Source organism: Cynoglossus semilaevis, chromosome 5 (genome assembly GCF_000523025.1).
Source record: "Cynoglossus semilaevis isolate Cse_v1.0 chromosome 5, Cse_v1.0, whole genome shotgun sequence".
Lineage (NCBI taxonomy): Eukaryota > Metazoa > Chordata > Actinopteri > Pleuronectiformes > Cynoglossidae > Cynoglossus > Cynoglossus semilaevis.
In genome coordinates this window covers 7,764,187-7,784,060 of record NC_024311.1, presented here as the reverse complement: position 1 = coordinate 7,784,060, position 19,874 = coordinate 7,764,187, and the positions used below count along the sequence as shown (strand labels likewise).

The 19,874-nt window shown below is 40.7% G+C and overlaps 1 protein-coding gene and 1 long non-coding RNA gene across 3 annotated transcripts in view; one reads left to right on the top strand and one right to left on the bottom strand.

Annotated features, from left to right (window-relative positions):
• Positions 1–19,874, bottom strand: part of LOC103378896 (uncharacterized) — a 110,477-nt gene that overhangs the window by 46,525 nt on the left and 44,078 nt on the right. The gene's annotated exons all lie outside the window — the stretch shown is intronic.
• The window catches only part of gpc6a (glypican 6a), an 80,853-nt gene that overhangs the window by 22,440 nt on the left and 38,539 nt on the right, over positions 1–19,874 (top strand). For both annotated transcript variants that reach the window (XM_008310258.3, XM_017032715.2), the window contains exon 2: positions 727–885. In XM_008310258.3, the coding sequence (XP_008308480.1) occupies positions 727–885 (159 nt within the window). The remainder of the gene's footprint in view (positions 1–726; positions 886–19,874) is intronic.

The window sequence follows — 19,874 nt, the reverse complement described above, 5'->3', positions numbered from 1 at the left end:
CTGAGGACAAATGCAGAAAAATAAAAATCATTCTTTGCAAAGCTTGTCTGTTTGAAGTGAAGGTGTTAAGCGAGTTTTTTTTTAAATCTAGTTAGAGATGGAACTGTGAAGTAGCCACTTGAAGTGATGGAAGAAATCTTCACTCCCCCTTTTCCTTCCCCCTCAATATTATTTTATCACCTCCCTGCATTACCTGAAGAACACTTAAATCAGGCCTTGTGATTTGAGGGTATTGAACCACAAACCTTCTGTACGACGGGCAGGATTCCTAATCTCTTAGCTCAACCTTCATAGTCTGACGTCCAAAGTATTTTTTTACTCCATCGTTCTGCTGTGGCCATGAAACAACACAAGTTTGTACGACCTTTACAAAAGGGCTGTGTATCAGCAAAAAATCTGGCGATACGATACGTATAACGATACAGGGGCAACAATACGATATATTGCAATATATTGCGATACGATAAGACTGATTTTGGTTTGGTCCAAAGTGACGCAGCCTCACCAGGTGTGAGGTAACTTTCAATTAAAACGTGTCTCTGCTGTGGAATATTGAGGACGTCTTTTAAACCTGAGGGATGAGATGCAGTGTAAAGACGAGGTGTTGGGAGGGGGGGTGTGGAGGTGTGGGGGGGGGGCTTGTGTTAATTACACCCAAAGCCTCAGCATGTGGCTGAGATTCAAGTTAAAATGACAGTGAGGCTCAATGTGTTTGTCTGCCTTCAGGTGAACACCTGCGCATCTGTCCTCGGGGACACACCTGCTGCACCTCAGAGATGGAGGACAGGCTGCACCAGCAGAGCAAGGTGGAGTTCGAGACCCTGGTGGAGCAGAGCAGCCAGAGCATGAGGACCACCTTCGTCTCCCGGCACAAAAAGTTTGACGGTAAGCCACAGCGCTGCCTTCACTGGCCAACGTGGGTTCACCGTTTACGCCCTTAACCACAAGGATCCAGCAGATTAACAATCCATCAGATTAACAATCCAGCAGATTAACAATCCATCTGATTAATAATCCAGCAAATTAACAATCCGTTAAATTAACAATCCAGCAGATTAATAAGCAAGCAGACTAACAATATATCAGATTAACAAACCATATGATTAATAATCCAGCAGATTAACAATCCAGCAGACGTGGACCCAACAGACAGAGAAAGATCAGATTTGTCTGTTGTCATTACCGTCCTTGTCACTGAGTCTAAGTGATGATGTCAGTCGTTTACATTAACTGTGTTAAAAACTGACAGGAAGTACTTTGCGATCGTCAGCGTCGGTAGCGTTTCTCTGGGGATTGGGCCTCAGAGAGTTCATGAGAGGGTCACAGCTCAGACAGTATATACTGTGGAGCGTGGTTGTCACGGCGACGCAGCTTCACTTCAGGATTGTTTCTTTCGGGGAGGTGGGGGCACACACACATACGTAAATGCTACAGATAGATATACTGTATGTATCAACAGGCACATGTCCCTACAGACAGAAAAAAAATTAGACTGAAATTAATTTGCCTTTCTGCCCTGCCAAACATCCCCCCCGGCAATATCATGCTTCATTGAGAGGCCCTGCTCCCACTTTGAGAACCACTCCTAGATGTTGTTTCTGTGGGAATGTAGTCACTGGTGGTTGAACGGTGAACGTGACAGAGACTGGTTTGAGTCACAGCCTGTAACGTGTTACATCAGTTATGAAGAAAATCCTTTTTAGCCTTTTTTAGTTTTCTGTGAATCTGCCAGAGTTTAACAGCAGTTTCCTCTGCACTAATGATGTGGTTAACTGATCCAAGTGTGTGTGATGTCTCCCTCTCTCTCTCTCTCTCTCTCTCTGCACAGTTGAGTGTGTTTCTCCCTCCACTGCTTTAATTGAAGGTACATTTATAGAACTGTTTAGCGTGTTAGCGCGTCTCTCTGCTCGTTGGATAAAAGCTTTTTACTCTGGGATGCATTACTCTTCCTTGTTGTGCATATGTTTATTATTTTATGCATAATTGATCTTGCACAAGGGCATAAAGTGTTTTTATTTTTATTTCCAGACTCAAAGAGAGAGAGAGAGGGAGAGAGAGAGGGGGGAGGGGAGACATGTTGAACACACGTGAGCCTGTGTTGAACCCTGGCGGTCACACAGTTGGGTACAGTCCAGGTGAAATGTTCACTGGAAGTGAGACGTTCTTCCAGAATAAATCACAGAGAGGACAGACACACTGGGGAACTGTGATTGGCTGAGGCCAAAAAGACAGCCACCAAAGACGAAGAGAATCCTTCTGGGCTCGGCATCAAGCTAGGATTTAGCAGCAACATAAGACGTGAACAGGGATCTGTACGTCTGCTACACAGCTGAGGTATTTCCTGCAGCGGAGTTGAATTGTAAAAGTTGTTCAAATGATCTTTGTGTCAGAGGAGGTTTCTGTAAAACAGGACTGGTTTAGATCTTCATCTCCTTTGAGGTGTTTTTATTTATCGGCGTGGGAGGAACACATTCCTAAGGACTAATACACACAGTTACTACAGTTCTGTGGCAGTAATACTGTGTCTGATCTCAGGGATCTAAGGAGCCGAGCTTCAGCCTGTTGGACCTCTGTAGTCCAGTCTGGATCTTGAGGTCATAAGGTCACAGACTGTTAGAGAGGGTTGATCTTTTGAAACCGTGGACTGCACCCCACTTCACACGGCCCAGTGTCTTCATCTGAACATTTATAAGACTTAGTTCCGATTGGACTGCACCCCACTTCACACGGCCCACAGTGTCTTCATCTGAACATTTATTAAGACTTAGTTCCGACGTTTGTCCATTTTTACGTCTCTTTTACCGTTCACCTCGATGTGGGATTGGCTCCAAACATCGTTTTTTTTTCTTTTTTTAACAAACTCATAAGAGTACATGTATTTGTTATTTGTGTACTTGCCGTTATATCTAGTACTATTTCCATGTTCCAAATCAACAAGTGAAAACACAAAGTTTGGTTAAATAACTCCAATGTGCAAAAACAGAAATTGTTTTTCCCCTCGATGTTTATGTATCTTAGGTGGTTTAAGCTCATGCTTAACAATTATAGATGTTTGTTATTTAATTTAGTTAAACAAGACTTCCCAGGACCACGTCTTTGGAACATTAATCTACACAGAACTCCAGGAACCTCAGTGACAAGAACTCAGTTCATCTGTTCTCCAACATCAGGTCCCCGTCACCTCCTGGGGTTTGAACCATCCCTCATCAATTTTAAACGCCCTCATTTCTGTCCCCAGTTATTTATAGGGCTCTATTATAAAAACCTTAACTTACTTTTTGATTACTGAGAGCTCCCCCCGGAGGCCTGTGGGTTTTGATGCATAATTGAGCAATCTCAAAGCCATAGATTACTGATTCAGTAGAAGGAATGTTCTGGTATTCTGAGTGTCCAATCATGTGGCTGCATAGAAAAGTCTCACATTACCACAGGGAGACAGGACCAGGGGCACACTGAGGTTGATCGGGAGAATGTAGTATCACAGACAGCCAATCGTTGACTGACGTAGTTCTGACCAAATGATTAATTGTCGTATGACGTTAGCGTTGCCACATAGGTGGATGGATGGATGGATGGATGGATGGATGGATAGAATTTAATTAATTGTTTGGGAGTTCCCTTTGGAAAATAAAGGTTTATTTAACATAATAAATTCATAGTATATTTATTGTATATTTTACTACCTATATTATACTACAGGTGGCGACGACACCTATGGACAGATTGAGTTTTATTCTCGGTTTTTTTTCTGACCCCCCTGAGACCCAGGGGAGATGAGAGTCTCTGGTTGGTTGGCTAAAGCCTGGATTGAGCTGCAGCCTTGGTCGACTGAGTTCTTTGATCCAGCTGCATGAAGTCTCCCTGCTCCGTGTTGAGGGCCGTCGTGCCTCTCTTACCACTCCACAATCCCCCATTCATACTCAGCTGAGCCGACACAACAGCACATTGTTGGCTGATCTGTGTTCCTGACAAATTCAGTGACATCCTCAGAGACTCGTGAGGAACTAAAAACCAGGCCCAGGATCAGCGCCTGAATACAGCAGGTAACAGAAAAATGTAGATTTCCTCACATGGACGAAGAACGAAAAATTCAATAATGTATATGTCTGTGAGGGGTGTTATTAATTACTGTATGTTTTATAGTTGGTTTGACGCCCTCTGTTTACACACAGACAATTCTTACTTTCTGCATGGAAGAGCTGTAAATGGGACCAGATATAGTTTGTGTTTTAAAGTGAAACGTGTGAGTAATAGCCCTATTGTCACTGGGGCAATTAAAAACTGGCCCAAATTTAAAACAAAAAAACAAAAAACAAAAAAAACAGAGGGGTCTGTAAACTAAAAGGGTTCAGGGTTCATTATCTTTAATAAATTCTGTTCAACCATTATTCTAGACAAGTGGAATAATCAAAAAAAAATTAATTAAAGCATTTTCTGCTAACACGACATTTAGTTTTTATACCTTTCTATTTTAGTGAAAATCTATTTCTTCTTTGCTGGGTTTTTTTTCAGCATGTGGCCCACGTGCCACATTTTGAATTTGCAGTAAATATTCCTCTCCTATGGTAAATATTTATATTTTAAAACCCTCAACAAATGCTTTGGTGTCTCCTGGGAGATTTGGACAAATGAGTCTTCTCACTAGTTGAAGTGGAACAAACGTAGCGTCGGAGGAAATCGATCACAGGACTGATTTGTTTTGAAACGAGAACACGTTTAATCTGGAGTGATCGTTTACTACTGGTGCTCTACCTTCACCATGAAGCCCACACTCCACAGCTGACATCAGAGGGTCACGTCAGAACAGGATCTCAAGGGTTCTCAACACAGCACTCTGGCCACAGCAGAACGCTGCATGACTCATAATAGACTTGGTACCGATTTGTTTCTGTTTTGCTTCTCCAAACTTAAACAACGGCTTATGCACTTTTAATTACGGCCCGTTAAAAAGTTCCAGTGTCTAAGTTTCACATTGATTTGTAATTCCATTATAGTCTTTGTGCATAACAACGAGCGAACATTAATAATTTATACTGCGAATAAACAGAAAAAAGGACGCTAACTGTGCTAGCTTTGAATTAGCTTTCATCCTCTTCACTTTGTCTAAGGCAGCAGATCCCAAAACTCCACTGCACCCCTCCCTCCCTCCCCCTGCACTGTACAGTATATAAGACTGTAGATAGGACTGCTGTTGAGCCGTACACTCTCCATGCAACAAAGTGTTTTGGTTCTGGTGTCCTCCTTGTGTATCTTCCTGGTACTGCCATGTGCAGAATGTGTGAATAATTGTCTCCAAATCTGCTGATGGTGAACTAGTGAACTGTCCACCCTCTAAAATAGTATCAACGTCACACTCTTCTTCTGACTCCTGACAAACAATATTTATCTCGATATGTTTCTCATACAAAATATAATCCAAAGATGGCATGATGCCGCAGCATATGCTAAAGAGGCATAAATGACATAAAGGCCACGTGTTTACTGTGCTGTGGCTCAGTGTGTGGGTGTAGCAGTTAGAGAAGAAGAGAGGAGAAACTACTAGAAATAGGCAAATACTTGGAATATAAATTGATAACTTGAAAATCACATATATAAAAAAATATGGAAGTATTTTAAAACTGAATACTGTTTGTAAAAAGAAAGCAGAAGTACAAAGAAGGAGTGACACACAGGCTGCCAAAGGACATGGTCAGCATGATGTGATGCAAGAATTGCAACAAACAGGAGATGACACTAAATTACACCCAGGCCAAGACCCTGGTGAAGAGAGGCCAAGCATTGATCTGGCCCCCGGGGTCCGCTGAGGAGGCTGGGAACTCTGTGACAGTTGCATGTCCATTTCTGATGAAACCTGAACCTGTGTGGACACGCAGTTCCAGGAAGTATTCATAAATAAATAACCTCTGTTTTGGTGTCCCTGTTGGTGTCCTAAGTGAATGTCGGGAAGACTGCGGTTCTCCGGGGACTGACAGAACCGCTTCTGAGCAGCAGGTCTCTAACTCGGGCCTGGTGGCAGCCTCCATCATCTGGCACAGGCTGCAGCCCGGTGTCACTTTTGTACTTGAGGATGGATGACTAGTGTGGTCTGGACTTCAAGGAGAGTCAGTGAGAGGCCTGGCTGCTCGGACCGGGAGGAGACGCAGGAGTTATCGTCGCAGCCTCTGTTCTTCTCTTAGATTTATTTATTAAATTTATAGTTTGTGTCCGATACTGAAACACACACACACCGTGAAAACTAGCTTAAAAAGAAGAAAAACCCCATCGTGAGGATGTTGAGTTTGCCTCGGCCACAGCTCAACCCAGGATGAAGAATATACCCCCCCCCCCTTCCTCCCCCCCTCCGCTCCTGCAGAGGTGCTGATACGCAGCCCCCACTGCTGCATGTCCTTTTGATTTCCACGCATCATTTAAAATGACTGAATGTGGTGACCGTGCGCTTGGCATAAATTTTAGCTTAGCATTCCCTTGAGATGTGACAGTGAGTAATTGGCATGTCGTGTCCTAGATATAAATTGCAGCGAAGAAGAGTTTACATCAAGAGCTCTGAACAGAGAGACAATTATTGTCCTTGCAACGCTGATTAAAACCAACGCCGATTTTTCTGCCTGGATGAAGACGCTGTCGTCAACATCTGTGTTTGTGTTTGTGTGTGTGTGTGTGTGTGTGTGTACGAGGGTAGTTTTTACCTGAATATTTAATAAGAGAGAAATTCTCTCCGTTCTGTCTCACATGTGCCTTCACTGGCGTTGGCGACTGTGTGTGTTTTCTAACCTCACTGATGCAGAGGGAAGGTTGCATCAGGTGTGAACTCTGCAGATCAAAACATTTTTGAACAGTCATCGCTCTGCTCAGCTCTCCACTTTAAAACATGATTTCGTGTACAACTACAGTACCAAGTACTGCGGCACCACAGCTGTGGATACTGCTAATGTGAAAAGAGAATTCTTTTCAACCCCACAATCTTTGCAACTCATGGAGTCCATTTACCACCGCAAAACCTGAGCCTTCCTAAAAAGATCTCCTGTTATAGTCACAGAAGTATAATTAAGCAGGAAAATCACAGGGCTCTCGTCATGAGTCATGATTAATCGTAAATAATTACGATTAATCATGAAGTCAGTTTTAAATTCAATTCAATTTAAAATATTCCCCTAAAAAGCAGGACAGCAGGAAGTTTCAGTTTTTCAGCAGCACTGGGGAAAAACTCCAGACTCAGTTCTGCCTCAGCCGAGAGAGACGGAGAGATTGTGTGTGTGGGGGGGCCGGGGGAACGGGGGGCATGTGGTCAACACCGTCAGCTCAGCCACAGGGTCACAGTCATGTGACAGTGCCTGTGTGGCCATTTGGCCCCTGCTGCCCAACATGTGTGAGAATAAGAGGATGAGTTTGATTTCCTGAGCCTGGCTAATTGACTTCACCGCCGGCTCCCCACGCTGAACCGTGTCAGATCTGTGAAGACCACCCTGACCCTCAGCTGGGGGGGTCTGTCTGATAATGAAGTGAACACAGGAGAGGAAGTGCAGCTTCACCTGACGCTGGTCTGCAGCCAAGTCTGTTTAATAACGTGATACTCTGCATTGATCACTCCACTGCTTTCCAGGGATTACGGTCCAGTCCAGTGTCACTGCATCCACTGTGGGTTTCACTGCTAATTTGCAAGTGTTTTAACCTTTTGTGTTTTTACATCCGTCCACCTACAGTATCACTGCTCTGATACACAGTCAACACACACGTTATCTGCACACATTCAAAACTACACAAAGAGACCATTAGTCAGAGCAGAATATCTAACAATACTAACAGCAGTAGAGTTATTAAAGCTGCCTCTCTGTCAGACGGTTCAGTTCTTACTGACATGGACTCACTCTGATCTGGACCTGCTCTGGACTTGACTGTAACGATTCGATTTCCTGGAGGGAGATGAACGCCATCACCGAGCGTCTTAGAATCTGGTATTAGTTTATGGTAACACAGCAGCGATGACTATCAAGGGCCTTTGGTTCATTTAACAATTTGGTAATCACAGTTTAATTAGTTAACAGGTGTAATTATCTGGTAAATTCATTAATAATGGTTACAGTCAGCTACAACTGTTGCTATGGTGCAGCAAACTTAAAAATCCTCACATTTGGTGCCAGTTGCTTCATACGTTGAGATTTGTCGTACATGGATGAATTTTTTTACTGTCTGCTTTTACAGAGATACATCTTGATGTCAAAGTTGAATTTTCTCATATGGCTGCTGTGCTGGAGCCACTGAGTGATGATATTCCTAACTTGAGTTATTCTAGTTCTATGGAAGCGTTACCAGTATTTGAATCATCCAATCGACAGTCGTCTCTCTCAGTGACGAAATATTTTGAAGACGTCCTAACACTTTGGTGAAGAACTCTTTTCTCACAGATCAGGATGAGTCTGGTGTCTCCGTTTCCTAATGTGACCACTGTTCTTTATAACTCTTCAAAAAATGTTACCTTCAAGGAGACAATGGCTTACTTCAATTAAAGAGGATTAGGAAAAAACAATGGCATATATGAGTGCTATGGCTTTCAAAAACACTAAGATTAAAAACTTAAAGACTAAACGTTATTGTTAGCTCTTTAATAGCATCCCCTTGATGTCGTCAATCAGTGTTAATCATTAACTAATTAAGTCATTTTTGGAACTGTGAACAACAAAACAAACAGAACAGATTGAGGGATGACTGAATCATAAACATCATCATAATAATGTAGTGATTATACTGAGGAGTCTGATTAAGTCTATTTATTAAACATCATTAGTAGTTACTGTTGTCGCTTCAGTCGTTTTATGTATGCAGTGTAAGAAGAGCATTGTTCTATCATTCACAGGGTCAGAGGTCACACTGGCGCACGCTGAACGAGAAAAATACCATAAGGCCAACAAGCAAGTGAGAGCTGGGGTTGTTGTTGGAGTTTGGGTGGAGGTCAGGAGGCAAAATGTAGCAGAACTGAAGCAGGGGGTGAGAACCAACGGATCTGACCCAGGAAAGGGAGTGGAGCCAGAGGTTGAATATTAATGATCTGAGCTGAGAGCGCTTTCTTTAGGTCACACTTTACTGTCATCGTAAAAAAAAAAAGTGACGTGAAGTGATCCCGGTACAGTAGGAAACGATGAAGCTGCGGCAGATTTGAGATAACCGTGCAAAAAAACAAACAAACAAACGAATGTGGCTCATGTGTGTCATTCACTAAATTGAAACATTTTTGCCACAGTCTGCTTAAATGACAGTGAGCATTCACTGCGTCTAAGAGCAGTGATTGTTGGCACATTTTGAAAGACCTATATACAAACACATATACACATATATACATAAATATACATATATACATAAATATATATATATACACATATATACATAAATATATGTACATATATTTGCAGATATACATATAGACAATATATATAAATATATTAAATGAAATACTGTACAAATCTGCTTATCATTACTGAAAACCTGCCCCTGTTGTAAACGTTTTACAGAAACATTTTTTACACTGTACCACCGTGCCAAACTACACATTATTTTTGGCTGCGCTACTTGTTAGCATCAGGTTTCACCTTTTGTTACATTTACTCTTGGACCATATATTGACAGAGGTTCATTGTTAAAACAAAATGCTGCGTGGCCTCGTACAGATGGGTCTACAGCTGTGGAGGGGTGGAGGGGTGGAGGAGGTGGAGGAGGTGGAGGAGGGGGGTCTGAATCTCTTCAAGCCTCATTAACTATAAAAACAAGCCGACTCACTACTTTAAAAGGTTTGTAGTACTTTCTTGTGTCGGGAACAGGCTCTGTGGCTCTGGGGGTGAAGGAAGTGGATTGGTGGGGGGGGGGGTCCCCTGGGGGTGCAGGCAATCACAGAGGCAGAGGATAATAGGAAAAGTTTCACGGTTTATACAGTGTCTTGTGTGCTTAGTAACAAAGTTTTATAGTTGTGGTGCAGGACGTGGACAGATGTGAAGTGTGTGTGTGTTTATATATGTGTGTGTTTCATAGGGCTTGTATCGATTTTCGACCACTCAGTGATTCCTGGTGGTTCATTTTCTTTTTCTTTTCTTTCTCCTCTAGTGATTCCAAATGTAGATCTCTCTGTTCCAGTGTTAGTACCTGATGTTCAGATGGAACAGCAGCAGAGTCTTCACTGTGACCACACTTTGACTACAGCTACAGTGGTGAAAAAACAAACTCAATATATCGTGCCTATAGTATCGCAACATATCGCATCGTTGCCCCGGTATCGTGATACGCTTCGTATCGCTCGACACCCCTAGTGGTTTGTGTTTTTTTCTTCAACAATAAAGATTTTTAGTTACAATTTATCTTCAAACTCTCTGATCTACAGCTGTGTCTGTTTGTCTGTATCTGTTTGATAAAAAAAAAAATTATTTTGGACTGTTTTTAATTGTAAAACAGTCATTTTAATTGAACCAATTACTTTCTTACCTAAGGAGCCATTACAAACACCATGTTAAACAATTACTGAAATAATACAGCAGCAGGCTTAATTAATAAGATTTCATATTTTTCATTAGCTCAAGTTATTGTGTTAAGACGCCCCCTGCTGCTCCTTCACAACTGCTTGTCTCACCTTCAGGTTAGTTTTTTTTTGTTTTTTTACCACTAAAGTTAAGTTACCACTAAATGTGCTGTGTGTCAGTCTTTCACTTTACTTACACAGGAATAGAACAGATGCACTTTATTTATACACTTAACTTGACAAAATGTTCAAATTCCTCCTCCTGAAAAGCCTGACATTTAGCTTCAAATATGAAGTGATTTTTTCTTACTGTTCAATTTCCTGTCTTCCCTACTGCACAGAGTCCAAATGAAACTAAACCCATCACCTAATTGTGATTTTAGATGAGCTACGTTAGCGTTTTGTTAACGTTGTCAATTGTTCTGATGCATTAATGAGATCACAATTAATCAAGAACATATATTCCATAGGGCCGCTAACCAGAGGTTGAACACAAGCTGGGAGGTGGTATTAAAGGTCCTGCAGTGTGTGCAAATAACAACGTGTATCAACTGTGTTAGAGCAACGTTCAGTGACTGGACGACGTTCTGAGAATTAATCATTTGAATATGATTTATCTGCCTAGTCCTAGTTTTTTATTTTATTTTATTTTATTATCTTCTTTTATATATTTTATCTCTTGGAGGATGTAAAAAATTAATTAGGACAGACTTTCCCTTTGAGAAAGGGGGGAGTAGGGGGAGTCGGGGGGCACAGTGTTCTTTGTGAACAGAGTTTGAGTGTAGGTTCCTCCCACTGAAACTCGTACTGCGTTCCTCACAGTACACATGGCTGCCTTACAGTATGTATGGAATTAAATTTCATTGGCCTAATCACAGTGACCCAACCTTTCACATCCAATCAGTAGTACTCTTTAGCGATGGTTAATGACACACAAGTCAGACCAACAACACCTCCCGAACCAGACGTCAGTGTGTTTTTTCTTTTCTACTTGTAAAAATATTTCAAACACTCAAATGTCCTTGTATGGAGCCAAATGGTCAAGTGATCCACGCCAGAATCCCTTTCTTTGCTCCATGGAGTTTGCAGCTTTCCAGCCTGCTCCCCACTGTAAACTGGCGGGCACTGAGATATTTCTTTTTACTCTGGATTAAAGTGACGTGCAATAAAAAAAAAAAAAAGAAACAACCTCAAAGTGAATTCCTGCACCAGTGATTCTTTGTACAGTAGAGAAGAAGAAGAAGAAAAAGCTTTAAAGTCACGGAATAAGGGTTTGCTGTGGTGGGGGAGGTCGGGGGGGGTGAGGGGGTGAGATATACTGGTCTGCATGGATAATAGGTTATTCACGAGAAACACGAAGCTGAGCAAAGGTTAAACAGGCTGAAGAAATGTCATCAAAATGCCACCTCCACACGACTTGATCTTTGGGATCCTTTCATCTTAACTGACTCACAGTCAATACTTCTGAATACGAGCTGCGACAGGAAAAGGTCTGAAGGAACAGTTTGTCAAGATGTTAAGACTCTGACGTTCACAGGTGTCGGCTGTAGATCCTAACAAGGTCCGTGTGATTATGTTAAAAAGTCTAATAACCATCTATAGAAAACGATTAAACACAACGTAGAAAAGAAAAGAGGTCCAGAGTAACAGTGCACTGATCGATCGGCTCTAAACTCTGTGTTTTTGCAGGATCGGTGATTGGTCAATTTTGTTTTATGTGAAACAGTTTTTATCCACCTCTGCAGGTCTGAAAGTTAGGCACTGTCCACAAATGATAAATACAGTATATTTGAGAGTGGACTAAAAAAAGAGCAAATATATTTTGGTATAATTTTTTCAATTTATTATTTGTCATGATAACTGCTTTTTTAATTGTATTCAGATTATTTTATATTTTTATTTTTTATTTGTGAATGGTTTCAATTGAAAAATCGGTAAGGCCAAGTCGCACTTACAAAAAAAAAAAAATCACAATCAGTGCACCTCTAGTCCCAGACAATGATTAGCTAAAGTATGAATGAGTTCTGCTGCAGTGCTGCCTCAGGTTTGAAGCACATTTCACAGCAGTTGTTGCCCTGACCCTTCAGCCTTGGAACTTTTTTCATGATTATAAAAAACCTTCAGAAATTCTTTACCACCACTTTCCTGAGATGCTCTTCAACTTGGTCGGACCATTTGGAGACCTCTCAAAAAGCAGTTTTTATCAATTTTATCAATTTATAGCCACTGCCTGGTGGTGCATTTTCAAAAAGTGCTGCGTTTAGATCACTATCTGTGGCCAAGACTTCACTGCGGTTTTAAAGTATTATTGTGTGGTGGGTTTCAGTGTACACAAACGTGCTGTGATTAAAGGAAAAACAGAGTGACCCCCATGATGCTGCAGACTTTATTAGCCTGATAAATGAGGAGCAATGTGAGGGATGACAGTGCTTCAGCTTTCATTAACTTTAAATCACTTTTCACACCGATGCAACAGTACACACGGTAATTAATTTCCTGGAGGACAATAATTCAAGTACTTTGAAACACTAAGAAATTCTCGAAGCTCAAACCTGGTACGAGCTACACAGGCATCGGACAAAAATTAACCCCACAGGAATTCTTCAGAGCCACTGGATAATGCTGCACACACACCCTTTTACCACCGGGACTGTGGGAAAATGTCCCATTTTATCAAAAGTTGATTCCTTGATTCTAGCTTTTCTATTAATCTGTGTTTAGGAACAGAATTAGGAACTTTATACAGAGACCATCTGATTCTGACGGGGTTCGAACTGTTGATCATCTTGCTGTAAAGCAGAAGCACGAACCAACCTTCCAATACATAGTCCCAAAATCACCATCTTGTGGTTTCAGCATTCTGAACTGGACACCCCTCCCTCCCGCCGTTACCCCCAATCTCCCCACTGATTTATTGTCATAGGGAAAACACCGTGTGGTCATCAAATGCAAAACACAGGGACCTCCTGATAAATCGATTGCAGTGAAAGTGAAGCCCAGTGAATGACACCATTAGACCAGAGAGAGTGATTTCACTGGCTAAGGTCACACTCCACCCGCAGTGCAGGTAGGTGCTGCTGGATTAATATTCAGTACCACAGTCTTTCTCGGGGTGTGTTGTCGTCTGGCATCAGTCTTTTCCATTACGTTGTCTCTTTTATGTGAAAAAGTATATGTCTCCCCCACAGGGTGATGTCAGGTTTAGAGAATAGAGTGAAGATGGGATTCTCCCAGGAGGAAACAGATGTCCTTGTAAGTTCCAGGATGCAAATATATGGCGTCTCACGTTTGCTTTCAAGGGTAAAGGATGTTGAGGTTTTTTTCTAAAGTTTCCGAGATCCCTGTCCTCAGGAGTCTCCTACATACAACTGTGTCGTTCTGCATTATATATGATGATTCAAATGAGCCGTACAATCAATACAGAGCGACCTCTGACTAAATATATGCCAGAACTTTAAATACATCAAATCCCAAGTCTATAATCCAGAGCAGCATCCTGTTTTTTTAGAAACTTTTGCTCATGTACTGTATAAACAAAAGCATCTCGAACTAAAAAGTATTTAAAAGGGGTTAATATCTGTTTGTTTAAGGTTCATTCTTTTTGCATAATATTGAGACTTTTTAATCTTATATATTATATATTACGGTTATTTATATTGACAGTAGATTGAAACCATATAACAATTTTTTTAAGGGTTCCTAAAGTGGGGGGCAGGGACCCTTCTGGTGCTATTGCAAAGAGGACATAGCAGGTCAAAAATATATTTCAATTTTAATATACTTACTTACTTATATACAGTATATATATATATATATTTATGTCACTGAGGGAAAATAGAACTCATTTTGGTGTTTTAGTTTTGTAGGAAGACAAGCGTTTGGATAAAAGTTTTTGGCAATTCAATATATCAACTGTTACAAAGGGGGCGCTGCAGAAAACTGTCTGTGAGCCACTGCTTTACACCGACCTAAAACTTTTGCCATCTGAACACTGGAGCAAACCGAAACATATTGCTTCCACATGGTCCTCAAACTCAGGGGTCCACCCAGTGCAGTGCTCCTGTGGTTTACAATTAAAGGCCCATGAAGCAGGCACTCGACTGCTCTCATCCATGTCACTCCAGCTGCCGTGGATGGCAGCAGTGATGAATGTGGCTCCAAGTGCTGAGATGACTTGTTTTGACAGGAGGAAAGATCGAAATTAACAGGCGACACTTTTTTTACCACAGTATAATAGACGTTTACGGCCACATGCTGGCATTGTCAGAAAATAGTGATGCGCTAACCGCATGATCACAATGGAGAAATAAATAAATCAACACATTGTGTTGTGTACGTCGTCTGTGGATTATATAGGAGTGAAAACAAGCCAATTAATCACAACAACAACGTAAGAACTTCACACTGTTGTGTGTCACCCTGCAGCGATAGTAATTCAAGAAAATGATAATAAGTTGGTAATAAAGAGATTTACTTTAATTATGGTTGATTAGTGTTTGGAGACTAATTTGAGTTTCGCACAACACCTCTGATTTTGCTTTTGTCCTCCAACTTGTTGTGTTTTCTCCTCATTCTTTTCAGCCAGTGTACAGTACTTTGAATTATTTTTCGTTTCCTTCTGATTCGTATTTTCAGCATCCTTTAGTGCCGCGTGTCTAATCCTTCCTGGAGGGCATCATAAATCACAGCTCTGTTTAAAAAACAGTTGTTACTTTGTCCTGCTTCCTTTGTGCTGGTGTCACATCAGAGAATTAAGTAAGAAAAGTCGCACAACCACTGAGTAGAGTTACATCAAATTCACAGCTGATTCAGAAAACAATGCTAACATTAGCTACAACAGTCCTGCTACAGACACCAGAGCTAAACAGTCCTGCTACAGACACCAGAGCTAAACAGTCCTGCTACAGACACCAGAGCTAATGTTAGCTACGACAGTCCTGCTACAGACTCCAGAGCTAACGTTAGCTACCACAGTCCCGCTAACGACTCCCGAGCCAACGTTAGCTACGACAGTCCTGCTACAGACTCCAGAGATAACGTTAGGTACGACAGTTCTTCTACAGACACCAGAGCTAACGTTAGCTACAACAGCCCTGCTACAGACACCAGAGCTAACGTTAGTTCATACTAATCTGTTGTTTACAGATTAGCAGACAGATGGAAATGCACAGAGAAATGAAGATGAAAAATAAACATTTTTGATGTTTAACTTCACCTGTATGTCTACTCATCGATTCGGCCATCAAATAAAATCAATTTTAATTAAAAATGTTGCTTATTGTGTCAAACATAGCGCTAAAACTAAAATGTGATTATTCAGTAACGAAGCCTCGGTTTAATCTGATGTTCTCTCTTATGGGCCCGAACCACCAGTTAAAAAATATGAATACTCTCTGGGCGAAGCACAAAGCCTACTCAGGTGCTCCATCATCATACATTCACACAACCAGAGGGAACATTTTCACACCACTCTACCTCCTGTCACACAACAGCTGCTGAATTACCAGAATCCTGTGTTTGGCTCAGTGGCTCGGTGCTGATACGTCTGAAAGGCCATTATCTCAGGCAAATATGTGACCCACCCCTGTGCTGTTATCACAGAGCATCAAGTACAGACTAAATTATTTCTTTGGGAATGAAAATCTCCCCAGTATCCCATCCAGTGTGTCATCTCTTTGCGGGAGAGTCCTCAACGTTCAATCTTCCCCTCAGAGATTTTAGCACAGATTCACGCGGCTGTCAGAAAACAATTGCTCTTCGTGAAAGGCAGCGGCTGGGGCAGCTTTAATTTTATAGATGTTTTAAATAAGCTGCCAGTGTGTGATGGATGGCCTGGAGAAAACCTGCCTCACATGTATATTTTAATACAGTGGGCTTTAATTACAGGGCTCTTGTATTGATGCCGTCAGCTCCAGTGTGATGAGCTTTGTGTGAGCTGAATGGATTTTACCACCTGCGCCAGAGCTCTGCACAGTATCAGTATTCCAAAATGTACTGTCATCAGAGTTAAGTAATATCGACGGGGGAGTGAGAATCTCACTCAATATCACCTCTGTGTGTTTAAATGTTTCATTAGAACTAATAAATTCAATACTTTACAGTGTGACAAAGTGACGACGTCTACGATCATAACTTAATGAGTTCGTCAAAGCAACGGACGTTGAGCTGAAATTATTTATTCGCTATGTAACTAAACTAAATTGTTGAAGATGTTCCACATGTCATTACGTCTCATGATGATGATGAAATGATGATTATCACTCAGGTGGTACAATTAGGAAACAGATTATCAGAAATGATCAAAATCACTCAGGTGGTACAATTAGGAAACAAATTATCAGAAATGATCAAATATGTAATTATTTTACCTCACACTTTGGGTCGGATAATTTTTTTTTAGGAACATTGGGTTTCAAGAACCTAATGTGTATGATTTTATACAGCATAGACAATATCCGGCGTAACTTTACCACTGTACTTGACTTAGACAACTCAGCCCACTAGGTGGCAGCAGTGCAGATTTATTTTGGGGCCAGCCAGAATGAAGATGTACAAGATGCATTCACTGACATCAGTGCACAGGACAACTGAATTACAATGAAGAAGACAGGACCAGTGTTTGGCTTGTTGGGAGAATTGTCTTTTTCATTGTCAGCATTGTTACCTTTAAATGTTTTGAGCAGCAACACCAGAGCTAACTATTAGCTGCAGCAGCCCTAGAACAGACACCAGAGCTAACTTTAGCCTCAATCGTATGACTTGAGATAATACAAATATTATCCAGCTATTAAAAGCTCCTCGTCAATATTTATGTAGTACAAATATCAATACATGTCGCTCACAGTAAAACAGCCGAAATATATGGCTCTGCTTCTCTTCATTATCAATCTGGGTGTTCTCCTTTAATCACTATCAATTAGGTTGGGACGTCACTACATGATGAATCAGTTCTTGCTGTTGCTCCTCCTGTTAATGATTAATTAAAATGCATCAACACTGAAGCAGAGACGATTGAAAACAGGTGTTTGGGAATTTATAATAAATTAGACATAAATTTGATTGTCAGGGATCTTATCTGACGCAGAGACTAAAAGAAAGGTCCGGCACGTCTGACCTCAGCAACAATTCTCTGGCAACAAATCAGTGTTTGGGTTCTGAGCCATCAAGACCGGAACCATCCATTTCTAAATTATATGGGCCAGAGTTTTTAACCACATAGTAATTTTTGCTGGAAAATCGAACGCTTTGTGGGTGTTGCCTTCACGGACGGGTCCACCATAGAAATTTCAGATACCTCGCCACATGTGAATCTCTTGGTTCTCTGGTTTCTTAAATAACCACAAACTGGGCCACTCCAAGGTTGTGCCTGAGCCGCTCCGTGGCCCATGGGCCGCTATTTGAGTAACCCACGTCTAGGCTGTTTTATTCTAACACCCAATCTCACTATCTGACTTCAGAGTAATTGTGTTTAGCGTTTCTGTTCAAACGTCACATTCTTGGATGATGAATATCTGCCCCTCACCTGTCAACGTCATACCGTTACCACAGTACGTTCAGGTCTGCGTCAGCAGAACCACTTTGGCAGAGAGTTGTTCCAGCGTTTTCACTGTAACAGCTTGTGTGAGTGTACATAGATTATTGTGTTGTTGGTCTACGTCTGTTTTCTCTTTCCTCCCCTTCCTCTCTTTGCCGAGGCAGACTGCTGAACACCCAGTCTGGATCTGCTGCAGATTTCTTCCTGTTAAAAAGGTTTTTTCCCCTCCCCGCTGTTGCCAAAATGCTGCTCAGTGTGTGATCTGAATTGGTTTTCAATAATATCCAAAAACCTATTCTTTTTTTTTTTTACATAGTTTTGGCAGTATAACCTCAGTATATTATTGACTGTATACAGTGTTTTTCAGGAGGACGGTCTGATCCATTCAGGTGAATGTGTTTCGTGAATTGAAACAATAACATGATTTTTTTTTTGTACCATTTAGAATGCAACATTTTCTTCACAAAGAATTAGAAAATGAATGTGTGTTCAGGGACTATAATGAACTGGCTCTAAGTAGTGGGAAGTGAAATTAAAGGGTGAGTGCCATTTTCCATGCGTCAGGCATAATTATCAGAGCAACAGTAAGGTCACCTTTATTAATCATAATTATTTACAGTAATTAGGTCAGATATCAGAGGAGCGCTTTGTGCAGCACTCAGGAAAAAAATTGATTCTTCACACATTAAATTACTTCAAGGGTACCGGCTCTTTGTGTATGTTCTATGGAATTAAGTGTGAAAATATTTAAATATAACCTGACAAAGCACAGGCTGCATGTGATCATCAACGCAACTGAGGTTTAGTTAGACCAGGAGAAAACTTATATTCATGGTTAGAATTAAAACTAAAACAGTAATTTATCTTTATATCTATACATATATAAACACGTATAATCATCTGCATATAGATAAAAAAATATATTTATATATATTGAAGCAAAAATACATAAATACATGTGTTTAGACACACATACATATCCAGATGTATTTACATATTCACATATAATGATATTTATGTATAAATATAAAAAATATCTTTACAAGTTTGTGCATGTTACAAAAGAGTTGTTGTTACTTGTAATTGTCTGAACACTGAACGGATTTTTAAAATTTTAAATTTTCAGTGAGGAAAATGGACAAATTATAGGGTCTGCATGACTGAGTCTGAAAACTGAAAAAATACAAAATCAAATCATTTTATCGCTGGTCATTCTGGCTGAAAACACCAAGGTGGTAAATTGTTTAATTAAAAACAACTTTACTCCACGGCCTCATACTTTTTTTTGTATTTATTAAATCTGTATTATAATTTGTATTCGTTAATGCTTTTTTTTTATTGCAGGTCACTTTAATTTTTTTCTGTTGCTAACTTGCTCTGAAAACACAGAAAACCATGTGTGAGAGAAGTGCTGGGGTCTGAGGGGGCGGCGTCATCACCAGTCATAAACAAGCAATGAATTCATTTTGGCGCAGGGTTAAAACTGCTGCGCCACTCACACAAACAAATGCTGGAAAAAGAAACCTACAAATATGAACGTTATTTGTCAGAACCTTAGAATTTATTTGTGATCACTTCAAAGTGGAAACATCTTATCACATGAGTACTTATCACCAAACTGCAATATTGTACATGTTGCCAGTAAATCACCTGAGTGTTTACTAGCCAACACAGTTTGGTGCATAACAATGTGATTACATGTGAGTAAGCACATGATTTTCTTCAATTCCTTCAATTAATCACATTTAAGTGTGCGATCATTTCCCAGCTCTAGCTTCGATAGAACAACGAATATCAGTTGTCCTACAAATAAATCAAGTTTTCCCCCAAAAGCACATGTTA